General features: G+C 45.7%; 2 protein-coding genes across 2 annotated transcripts in view; both read left to right on the top strand.

Annotated features, from left to right (window-relative positions):
- T265_06729 (hypothetical protein) overlaps positions 1–5,836 on the top strand; it is a gene marked incomplete at both ends in the record, with an annotated part of 10,074 nt that extends 4,238 nt beyond the window's left edge. The window contains 3 exons of the mRNA XM_009172066.1: positions 3,424–3,504; positions 5,141–5,344; positions 5,450–5,836. Coding sequence (XP_009170330.1) covers positions 3,469–3,504; positions 5,141–5,344; positions 5,450–5,683 — 474 coding nt within the window. The remainder of the gene's footprint in view (positions 1–3,423; positions 3,505–5,140; positions 5,345–5,449) is intronic.
- A 52-nt stretch (positions 5,837–5,888) lies between these two features.
- On the top strand, positions 5,889–8,690 carry T265_06730 (hypothetical protein; the record flags this gene model as incomplete). The annotated part of the gene is made up of 3 exons (XM_009172067.1): positions 5,889–5,987; positions 6,216–6,429; positions 8,632–8,690. 3 exons carry the CDS (start codon positions 5,889–5,891, stop codon positions 8,688–8,690), a joined length of 372 nt encoding a protein of 123 aa, XP_009170331.1.
- Between the last annotated feature and the right edge of the window lie 2,617 nt (positions 8,691–11,307).

The raw sequence follows: 11,307 nt of genomic DNA on the forward strand, positions 1-11,307 counted from the left end.
CGGTGACTTAGCACAATACCAACCCCTGCACATCCCCCCGCAGCAGCCTCTGGATCACCAGAGGTGCGTAGCCGGAAGCGAGTGGAGACCGACGGGGCGGTTAGTTCAACCCCTGTGCTTGCATCTTGAATTCTCGTTTCTGAGACACAGCACACATCAATGCCAAGCGAGTCCAGTGTGAGTGCAAGAGCAGCTTGTTGTCCTGCTTGCTTCAGAGTGCGAACATTGAACGCGACCAGATAGACTGGATGTCGAGACTTGAGGACTGATTTGGGGATTCCTGAAGATGTCAGCACCATGTGACGAGCAGATGCTGCACGCAAAACCGATGCATGACGAACGGAGTCATCAGTCCTAAGTGCTGGGCTTACAAGGAGAGAGTTATTAATGGGGTGGAGAGGGAAGGAAGAAAAAGTATGTGAAGGAGAAAGAAGGAAGGCGTCAGCAGTGGCCTGTTTTCGCGGACACCTGCCTTCTTCTGACACCTCGGTTCACTGGAGGCGTCAGCAGTAGCCTGTTTTCGCGGACACCTGCCTTCTTCTGACACGTTTCTCGGTTCACTTGAAACGGCGCGGTTGTAGCCTGTAGCAAAAGCCTTCTCCGTCTTATGGGCCTTCGAAGTCTACCAGCGTTCTCTGTCATTCTTCAAGCTCCTGGTTATCCGGTGTTCGAGGAATCTGCGTGCGATATCACAGTCGCCAGTTGCCGGTTTGGCCTTTCTGGCAGCAATAAGATCTGCTGCTCTCGAAGATATCCAGTGTTCATTGAGTCGATTCAGATGGGCTGGACAAACTATTCTGAAAGCTGATAACCTTGCTTCTTCAACTCGCCTTCATCCTCCAAGTAATCTTCGTCGTTCACATGACTGTGCGTTTTCAGTAGCTTTCTAGCCAGATCACCTCGATACTCTTCAGCTACTGAAACTTGTCGAAGTTGATGAACGGAGCTGTTCTCTTTCGGCATGTGTGGTGCTGGCGGAAAACGAAGTGTTAGATGGTCCCGCATGGTGGCTTGATCAGAGTCCACTTGCTTACTCCAGAACGAACGAAAATCCTTAACTGAGACTCTTTATCGGTAACTGATAGCCATACGGTCCAAATGAGTCCACGAATGTCTTCTAGGTGGCCTCCAAGTAACTCGTTGTGTGCGTTTGTGTTGGAATTTCGTACTGGCCAGGAACAGACGATGATCTGCGCACAACTGAAGAAGCCGCTCTTCGTTATCGGTAAGCTCAGCATCGACTCCAAATCGACCACGTAACTGTGCTTCCTCCGGACTTGGTCGTCCAACTCGGGTATTTAAATCACCGGCCAGGATTACTATATCCGTCCTTCTTGCCGACCGAAGCAGTCGTGACAGATTTTGATAAAATTCGTCCTTCTCAGTCTCAGAACTGCTATCTGTTTGAGTGTATGGTGATACGACAAACAAACGCCGTTTGCCGCATCGGTCTGCGTTAATCTTAAGCCAGACAACCACACAGCGCAGAGGTGACTGTTCACTGGGATCCAGTCCAGTAAGGCGCTTTTAGCCTTGGAGCTGAGTGCAACTCACACACCGTAGATACCACGAGCCATTGCGTCAGAATCACCGGATACCCGAAGAGTGAAATGTGGAACATCTGGGCTCGTCCTAAAAGATGTGAGGAGCACGGTGGAAGTGGGGTCTTATATGCGTGTTTCGGAGGCACAACATACATCGATAGAGAGGGATACCTGTTGCTCAATCTGACATAGAGCACGGACATTGAAAGCTACAACGTAAATCAGGTCTTTTGAGTTTAGTAGGTGATTATTTTGGTTTATTTTCCTGGGCGATGGTTGGGACATGGAACATTGGCTAGGGGATTGGCAGATGGGTCCATTGCACTGCATTGTACGATGGGTTGAGGGAGATGAGGGAGAAGGCCGGTGTGCGAAGAGCTGCAAGGGTGAACTTCCTGGTTGCCCAGGCCAAAGAAGGGGGTTTAGTTGAGGTATACCACCTTGAGGCTTTGACTCAAAAGTTTGACCCACAAGGCAGTGGGAAGGTTTTGGGTTTTGTTCGCGGACCGTGACCCTAGCCTCTGACTCGAGTCTAACCGCGAGACAGCGGTTGTTAGGGTCTTCTTGGTGACCCTTCCCGGAGCCAAGGACTCAATAGTCTGACCTACTTGGCTGTAGGGGGCCGGCATGGCCCGGGGGCGCAGGGAGTAGGGCATTACTGTCTCACTTCTGATGCGACTGCTCACAACAGTTGCCTTTTGAGCAGCACCAAGCTTGTAAGGGACATGTTCGCAGACTGCACGTTCTGAAGCATGGCTTTGCATTTTGAAGGTGTAAGGCGCATGCAAAAAATCGTATGATGATGGTCAGTGTACTCAACAGGGCTTGCGCTTCGCTTTGCTCTTCAAAGATGAGGGCAATGTCATCTGTCCTTGCCTAATTCGAAAGGACAAAAGCCCAGAGATGGGTAGAGTGGAACCAAGCTGAAGGGAATGAAGGATGTTGCTAAGAGTTTGGGTTGTGCTGATTGAATTTCAGGGTTGGGTCCACGTGACCCTCGCTGTGCTTGGCTGGAGACACTGAACGATATGGTGGCTGATGGATGTCAATGGCATTCATCGTCAGTTCTTACCTGTATTGTCCGGTTGAGTGTTGGAGATGTAGGCACCTTGGATGTTTAAGACAGGCTAGCCTTAGGTCCCCCTCCCTGTCCCACTTTTTCCTCCAGAATAGAAGGGTTTGTTCAACTAAACTGGCATGGTTTTAGGGCAGTAGAAGACCAGTGTTCTGTGGTGTTGTTGTTGTTGCTACTGCTGCTGCTGCTGATTGCACCCATGTTCCATAATGAGCGGATGTCTCTTCACTTAGCCGATGGCTGTTTGGTCGATTTAAGTACTTGGTTTGGGCCGTGCATCAGTCACCATAAAGCCTTAGTGTTTCTCATTCATTTGTGGATAATTTTAGTTTGTTTGCTGATAATCACCCTAGATTGACGATAGTAGACATCCCTTACTAGGGCTTCACCATCAGCACAGATAATCACGGCCAGTTCCCGCTGTTAGACTTCATGCTTCGTCTCCAGGTCATGCGTTGTTCTTCCAGAGCCCACAACATTTCAGGAACAACGGTGCAAAAGATCATATGAAGAAGTTCATCAAGCCGGTCGCGCAGATTCTAAATGGTAAAGGCTACCCTTTTGCTCGTAACCTGGAATGTAATGTACATGCTGTATATAGTGGCTTTGGTTGGAAGTACTTTGAGTTCCAGTTACTTTAGCTTACTTCCTGTCCTGAATGAGTTTAATTCGGTTTCTTGGATGTCTGTAATCGACCTGCTCAACTATGGCGGTCAGTGAAAACTGCCGGTTTTCTTTCAGCTTTCGTTCGTTTACAGACGATTGCCGGTCAAATAACTAAATTGCACCTATTTAACATTTTAGGTCACAAAGTGAGCTTTCTCCTGGAATCTACTTTGGTACACTGCCATGGTTGATGTGGACGTGAAAAACTACGTCAACGATGTAAGTTGTTCGCAGTAAGGCAGAGAAGTGGCCCTTGTCTTTATATCCAGAATGATAGGTGTGCGAGTTAGCGAAGCGATGACAGGCAACCAATTTGAAGGCGGGGGATGAGACAAAGGTCAAGAGGATGTATCGCATTTATGATCACGTACTTCGTTCGAATCATTTAAGTACTGCAGGTTTCTACATGCATGAATGGCTCATAACGCCAAGGTCAACCTGCTCATTTGTTAACTCAGTATTGCTCCTCTGCAAGAAAGTGCAAATTCCGCCGAAGTTGCAAGCACTTAAGGAATCATATGTGCATTGCCAGCTTGAAGCAAACTGCACAAGAGCAAGCTTTTTGCAAAACCACGGACGTAACTCATGAAAACTTCAGGTTATCCACTTATAAGACGTCATTTTGCCTCCCGATTCAATGCATGACCCTCGAGTTGCTGGAGTTCCTTGCTTGTTAATTGTCAGTACAAGCAAGAGTGCTCCAGGCCTTATCTGATCAAGATGGCTGCTCGAAAGACCCAAGCTCACTTGGTGAGGAATTTTTTCGTCCACTGTGTTTTAGTTAAGGACACCATCGACCATGCAACGGTTGACTTTTGGAAATTCAGTATTTCCCATATAGTCTTCTGCCATATATCCTCGTCTTGGTTCGCATCCCAAATCTTTGTCCGACTGATGTGTTTTGCCAGGTGATTACTTTCTAAAGCGTTCCATCTATTGAACTCTATTTTCTACCAAAATTTGGCTAAGATCGCATACTTGTGGTAAACGGCCCCTCGCTCAGTATTCTTGCCAAAGATCATCACTGAATAGTTACCGGAGTTGCTAGTAGTAGTTTCTCGTTATTCTCCATGAATTGCTATAGTACTCTTGTCTAACCGCTCCCTGTAGCGATCCAAACCCAAGTACGGCCATATGAATACGTATCGCACTGGTGGGAGGTGGATCTTTACCATCTGCTCGAACGACGACCAGTCTTATAATGATTATTATTTCGAATTTCTAGTTGGTGTTGTACAGTATTTTGTGATCCAGAGGCATAAAGGGTACCGCTGATGCAGTATTTACCATCATACACGTTCAAGTGTAACTTCAATGAGCGGCTGTCGTAGCTAAAAATGGTCCTCAACTCCACCATTGCAGGATTCGTCTTGCTGCTCTACTGACCCCGACAAGCGGATGAGTTCAATCCATGACCGTTTTTGATCACGGTTGTTCGTTGACTGCTGGCAAACTGTATGCTAATTTACATCAACTGAATTTGGGGTTTTGCGGAATTTTTACACAATCGACCTCAGAGACATCTTTTAAGCATGTGTTTAGTCTGAGCTGCTAGATCACTGTTTTGTGGCTACCAGCTAGTAAGAGACTTGATAGATGTGCGCTTGCAGAATGTGGATCACGGCCGTCACCATTCTTCCTCCTTATTTTACAAAGGACCGGAAAAGTACATAACAAATGGATATTTTCCTCGGAATATTGCCACCTGAGGTGTGTAAAGGTATTCCGCGTTGCAATAGTCTCTTCCTCCTTGCTATTCTACGGCAGTATTGAACCAGTTTACGCGAAGTTTCACAATTCTCATCTTACACAAATGTTTCTGTCCTTTTTACCCTTGTTAACGTCACCTCAATAGCCGAATATCGAACTCCAATGGGCTATCCGGTCTTACGAACATGCAGAAACTCACTTCCGATTGCTGTGCTCAGTCTCGGACCTAGCCGGTTTGAGGCTGACCCGAATGGATGACCGGATCTATGAAGAGTTTTGCAAAGTCTTTCCAGATTTGGACGTCAGCTTACTGTCAGAAGACCAACTCAAGTCCCCGGAATCGAAAGCTGTAAGTTCCGTCCCGGCCTGCAACTTACAGGTCCGTTTAAGTGCAATCGTGCATTGAGTCCAACTTACCAGATAACTTCGATTTCGTGGAACTTCCTTTTTTCAGCTATGGCGTGACTTTTGCAACAAGTTTTCCGAAGAGCTGGAGGATTATAACCTTGCCACCTTATTCCGCTTAGACGCATCAAAAGCCTATGATGAACACAACACATGTGTCGGTAGGTTATTTCTGCTTAATCTTCACTCCCTATCAGTTCCTCGAATCCAGTTCCTCGCATTGGAAATCGCACGAAATCGACGTGGTGATAACAAGCCGGAAGTCTTGCGCCAGTTACAATAAAAGGATGGAGTTTCACACCAACGAATCTTTGTATGCTAATGAAAAAGAGTATTTTGACTTTCATGATGTCTTTCTGCGAATGATGCGACTACCATTGGAGTTTACTGTCGTCTATTACCGCATTTTGTTATAAAGCCGGTGCTTGGCGTGAAAATGTATTTCTTAATGTCAATTCGGTTCGGTTAGGACCTATTCAAAGCCTGCAATGTGCCCGTACTGTAAGCGATCTTTCTACTATGACTTGACGAGTCTGAAAGTGGACAAAGGGCCTGTTTGTCATTCAGAATTTGCAAACATTTCTGTTGTAAGCATCACCAACCCTCTCAATCGAAGGACAGCTCTCAGCCGATGGGTGGTGCTCTACGGTCATTTGCTAGTTAATTTGCTGCTAATGGGAGACTCAGCTGAGTCTCCATTTAATCTCTGATTTATGATTTCGCAACACCAAGTTCTCCTAGTTTTGGAGCGGTACCCATGATATCAACGTAGCACTAAATGTAGAGTTGGTGCAACGTTTTCTTCCACATGACAGTCGAGATGGCCCAAGTGGTTAGAGTGCGAATTTACTGACCGGAAGGTCCGTGGTTCGAATCCGACCTCCGCCACTCGACTTCCCCTGTCTAGGCTTGGGCAACCTGGCAGTATCCCAGCCCTCGTGCTTCCTTCGGGTGGCATGGCAGCTAGGCATCGGAAGGGTGCTACAGCTGAACGCTTTCTTTCTTTCTTTCTTTCTTCCTCCATAAATCGTACGTCCACATATAGTTATGGCTAATTGGCGTCCATCACTTGGACTGCTGAACTCACTGTGATACTATTTTCCAATAAAAATCGACAATTGTCTGGGTTGTGTCACTGAGGTTGTATTTTGGCCGAGTGCTTCAAATCAGAATATTCATTGGGTTTAGCACTAGCCTTCATTGCGTGGTTCTCAGAAAGACAAAGTCCACACTATTCACCACTCAACCAGGCAAAATGTTGTTGATTGGTTATTTTGACCTGGCTGCAGGAGCGTTATGGTGTCTGGAAAACTAACGCTCGGGTCATTTATTTATTGCTATTTTGGACATTCATCTTGGGTCGAGCGATGATTCTGACTCTGACGCCGTACTAGTCTTTGTTCCTCACGGAATTGGACTACATAAAAAGCAGAGTTCGTGGTAGGAACTCCGTGGAAACCAACCTCAGTGGCTTGTGAAGGTGCGCGCCCATCTTGCGTTTGAAGAGCTAAAGTCCGTAACAATTTCGGCATACAGAAATTTTCAGAGACTCGGAGAAAGAATGAAGGAGTAGGCAAGGTAATTCTGTAGTGGAAGACAAGGCATGAACATACCGTCAGCTTCAAACGCCAAAAAGAGGAATTTAAGAGGCCAGTCTCGACGACGAATATCCCCCTAGGTAGTAGCAGCATTATAACTTAGTACATTCAGAAGGTTGTTGCAATAAGGTGCTTTGATTTATCTTGAAAGGCAGTGAGTAAGGTAAGATCAAGGGGTCTCACGATAGATATAACGGCAGAATTCCATGATATGGCTAATTCCAAACTAGAGTAAGTTGACTCAAGCTCGACTTAGATTTTCAACCATCCCAAAGGCTTTGACGTGAATGAACTGGGAGCGCTTGCTAGTAAAATAAGTCCAAAAAGGAAGGGCAGGGACGGCATGATTATAACCGAAAGGTATTGACCTTTCTATGGGAAACGGTTAGGGGAGACGGGTGTATGAATGGTTCTGGACGGGTCGAAGGTTGTCACATTCGTTGTGTTCCAACCAGGAATTAGTGCTGTAATGCATAGCATAATCGGTGAGCGAAAACGCTTTGGAAGAGAAAATGCGAGGGATGATGAGGAGTGCCATCATCTGTGAAGGTCCGAACATGAAACATAGACGACGATAAGCTATCGATGTGAAGAAGGGTGAGTGAACTCTATAAATTACTGTTCAGAGATTCTGCATCCCGGAAACAATGCATTTGAGTAGAACGGCTGTTCGCGAAACTACTCCATTTGATCAAGTTGGATTGTACGCTCACATGGGGCGTTCTGCAAAGGTATCTGAATGCCAGATATGATATGATGATTTTGGACCGTAGAGTGGAATCAGCCTCAGTCACTAGTTGAGTTTAGATAGAAGAGTACCTCATGTGCATTACTTTGGCCACCATGCTGCCTGTGGATCGATAGTGCCTGATCCCATAATGGTGATTGATCGGAGGAGCACAGTCTTTACGACCGAAAAAATTGAAAGAGCTGACTCCAGAACGGAAGCAGCGTTCACCACGGTTAAACTCAGCTCGTGTTTGAAAATCACTGTGAGCGGGGCGGCATTGAGAGTCTGCTGACCGCTGTCTGTTCACATCATTTTGGGTTTGGAACTCAGGCTATTTCGTTATGTTGTGGAATCCGCGATCAGCTGCTTGGTACGCGGAATAGTAGTTGCCCTAACCTGGATGTCGGCGGTAATTACCCTAAATTTGGTTTCCAACTGTGTGTGGTTTTCGATATTTTCCAATCTCATCGGTAGAATGAGCTTTTGTGGATGCCTTTATTATTGATAGCTCTATCGTCCTGTACCTCACCGTTAGCCCTGTGTGGAAAGGAGTTTGCTACAGAAGGGTCCCATAAGTTCTAGATAGGAAAACATATGATACAGTTCATTCCTTTCAGTATGAATGTCGCATCGCCAATGGCCGTGCCTAATAAATTACCGACCTTTTTTAACAGGCTAGCCCTTCTACTAAAGTGCCTGTTCCCACGAGTCATCATATATTGCACTAGGAAGCTATCTTTGCGCGTTCTAAGCGTGTTTTCGAACAGGGAATGTTTTCATTACCAACGGCTACCTTCATAGTGGTCGGAAGTAGTTGGGAACAAATATCCTATGGAATATCGCATCTTTCTTGAATTCGGACCATTTATTGAGTAAATGGAAATCGCCCCCTCGTTTTCCTAGATAGTTGCCCAACTGATCGTGAAGACAATGTGGTGTTTTCGTTTGTTGGCGTACCCTAAACTCCACAACAATCGGAACTCGACGTGTGGAGCTCCATTACGTCGGAGGAAGACTCTCGGCCGGTACTGATGCCGATCAACGTCCAGGTACTGGGAATTCTCCGGTCAACTAGCACTGAACGTGTCCCTTTCTGGGTCCACAGGCCAGCTCTCAGCGCTGAGATTTTCATCGACAGGACTATAAGTCACCAAAGTCCATTTGAGCCACTGGCAAATGCGCCGTATCTCAGCAGTTAGAAGATACTTCCCTTTTAAGACGTGCAGTTATACGTGTGAGCAGTCCGTATTGGAATGGAGGCGCGTTGCACGCTGGCTTCGGGAGAATGTTTTTATGCTACTGACAGCCTTTCAGTAGCATAAATACCCTACGAAGTTAGGTCGAAAGCCTCATGTGAATTTTCAATATACTGAGAAAGAAGGCACTAGCCGATCCTATCCGCAATTTTCAACATGAAGGGTGACAACGATACAGATATGAAAAGTGTCATCAGAAAAAAATCTATACGAAGTGTATCTATTGGTTCAAAAAGGAAGCTGCCGCGTTTCGGTATGGACAACTAACCGTTTTGGTTGAGATCAATTAATACTGTATGATTCTCGACAAGATTACCCGGATTAATACAAGCGTCACTAAACTTGGTGTTCTCAACGCAGTACTTGGTATTTCACTATATACAGTAATAATAGAGCAACAGAATCGCGAGGCATCAGTGTTTTTGGAAAGGTCCACTTGATGTAACAGGCGAACTGCACATGTGTGGAAGGTCACATGCAGTAACAAGCTGCAGGTATGTGTGACCGATTCGGGATTATCATGCACTAGAATATGGTTGATGTGGAACCCGGTTGTAACCTCTTTAAGTGGCTGACATCTTAGTTTTTTCACTGTAGTGGTACCTCAAGGATATCATACGGGTTCCACTGCCCCTATCAGGAGCTGCATTTGCATATGTGCAGGGGGTCTTAAGCATCTCTTGCTGTGCGAAGATCGTCAAATCAGGTCAAGATTTTCGCTCTGACTATTTGATGCGGGCGTGATTCCAGACTACTTGGAAAATAACTTTGACAACACATTTCCGCGTTTTTATGGTGAAGAAATGGGATATTGGTTTACTTTTCGACTGACGCATGACTGACTTTCCTGCAGCGGTCATATACATACACACAGAAATGGTTTACACATTCTTGTGGGATCTTGGCATATTTCTGACAAATTCATTGAAGGTTTTCACTTCGGAAACTCTTACTTTTAATTCACCGACCTTGGAACCTACCAAAAATAATCCACCACGTGTTCAATCGATCGTTTCTACTCAAATTGCCGCGCATTTTCTTGTCCAACTGATTAAATCATTTTTTCATTAGGTTTAAGTGCTGCTGGTTACCACACGGATGCCTTGTGAAGCACAACAGGACAGTCTGTGTAAAGATTTATTTTCAAGAAATCCAAAACCATCCGTTTCCTCCTGGACGGCCAGATCACCTTGGTACGTATGTTTTACCAGGATACAAGGTTTTATGCCGAGCCATAGGTCGTTTACTCAGACATATGCGCTTTGCAGCTTAGCACTCACCCATCATAGCACACGGTCTGTATAGGGGCACCGTTTACCCTCTGCTTCAGGGAAACGTCTTCGGATAGTGCCAAAACATTCTCTTCTGGAAGGACTGATTAAGAAAGACCACATCACGCGCGTTTGTAGAGTAAGACAGCTAAATTTCTGGTGTATTTTACTGTACTGAACTGTCTTTTGTGGTGGAATACTTCGTTTTTTACTGAATAGAAGCTCAGTCCTTTCGTTTATCCGTAACTGAGACATACCCATGCAGTGCGGATGGCCCCTCATCCGTAGCACCATTATCTCCATCTAACCAGCTCGGCAAGAGAGCTACAAAGCAAAATGGTTCATCTAAAAATGTACTCGCATATGACAGTGAAAGCTATGGGCAGAATGGGAGCTCGATCGATATCCGTCTGTGGCGCGTTGCTGCATCATGTGCTTCGACTTCATTGCCCTCAGTACACGTTGCAACCGTGCTGTATCCGGTAGACAGCCATATCTCAGGCCAACTGTTTGACAAACGAAGTCTAATCAGGAAGTTCCTAATAATAGTATATAAGCAGTGCTTATGACGTCAACTGAATGATGTTACGTACGGCTGCTTGATCTAGATTAATGGCATGTGGGGCTTTCACCGTTGTCTTATCGCTTATAGAGAAGATCAACCGTTCGGAAAACCGGATCACACTTTCTGTGCGCTTTGGAAGATTGTAGTGGGAAAAATCCGCACTGTCTTCTCAGCTAAATCGTTCCCTCGGCGACAGAGTACTTTGTTACTGATAAATCTCACCGCTGATTTGAATGCTAAGAGTATACGGGAAGTGTGAAGGATGCGGTTTCCTATCACATTGGTGTATCATCTGATTCTCAAATATTGCCCACCGGGTAGTTACCCTCTGACTCATCACAAAGCTACTGTTATGACAGGCTATTGAAATCCTACACCTCTCAGTAAGGAACAACGTGCGCCCTACAAGGAACTCTTCATTTATTTCTTGTGAACCCACCACTGAAAATTTCGTGAGGAATAGGGAATCCCAAACAAAAGATACCTT

Source organism: Opisthorchis viverrini (assembly GCF_000715545.1).
Source record: "Opisthorchis viverrini unplaced genomic scaffold opera_v5_144, whole genome shotgun sequence".
Taxonomy (NCBI): domain Eukaryota; kingdom Metazoa; phylum Platyhelminthes; class Trematoda; order Opisthorchiida; family Opisthorchiidae; genus Opisthorchis; species Opisthorchis viverrini.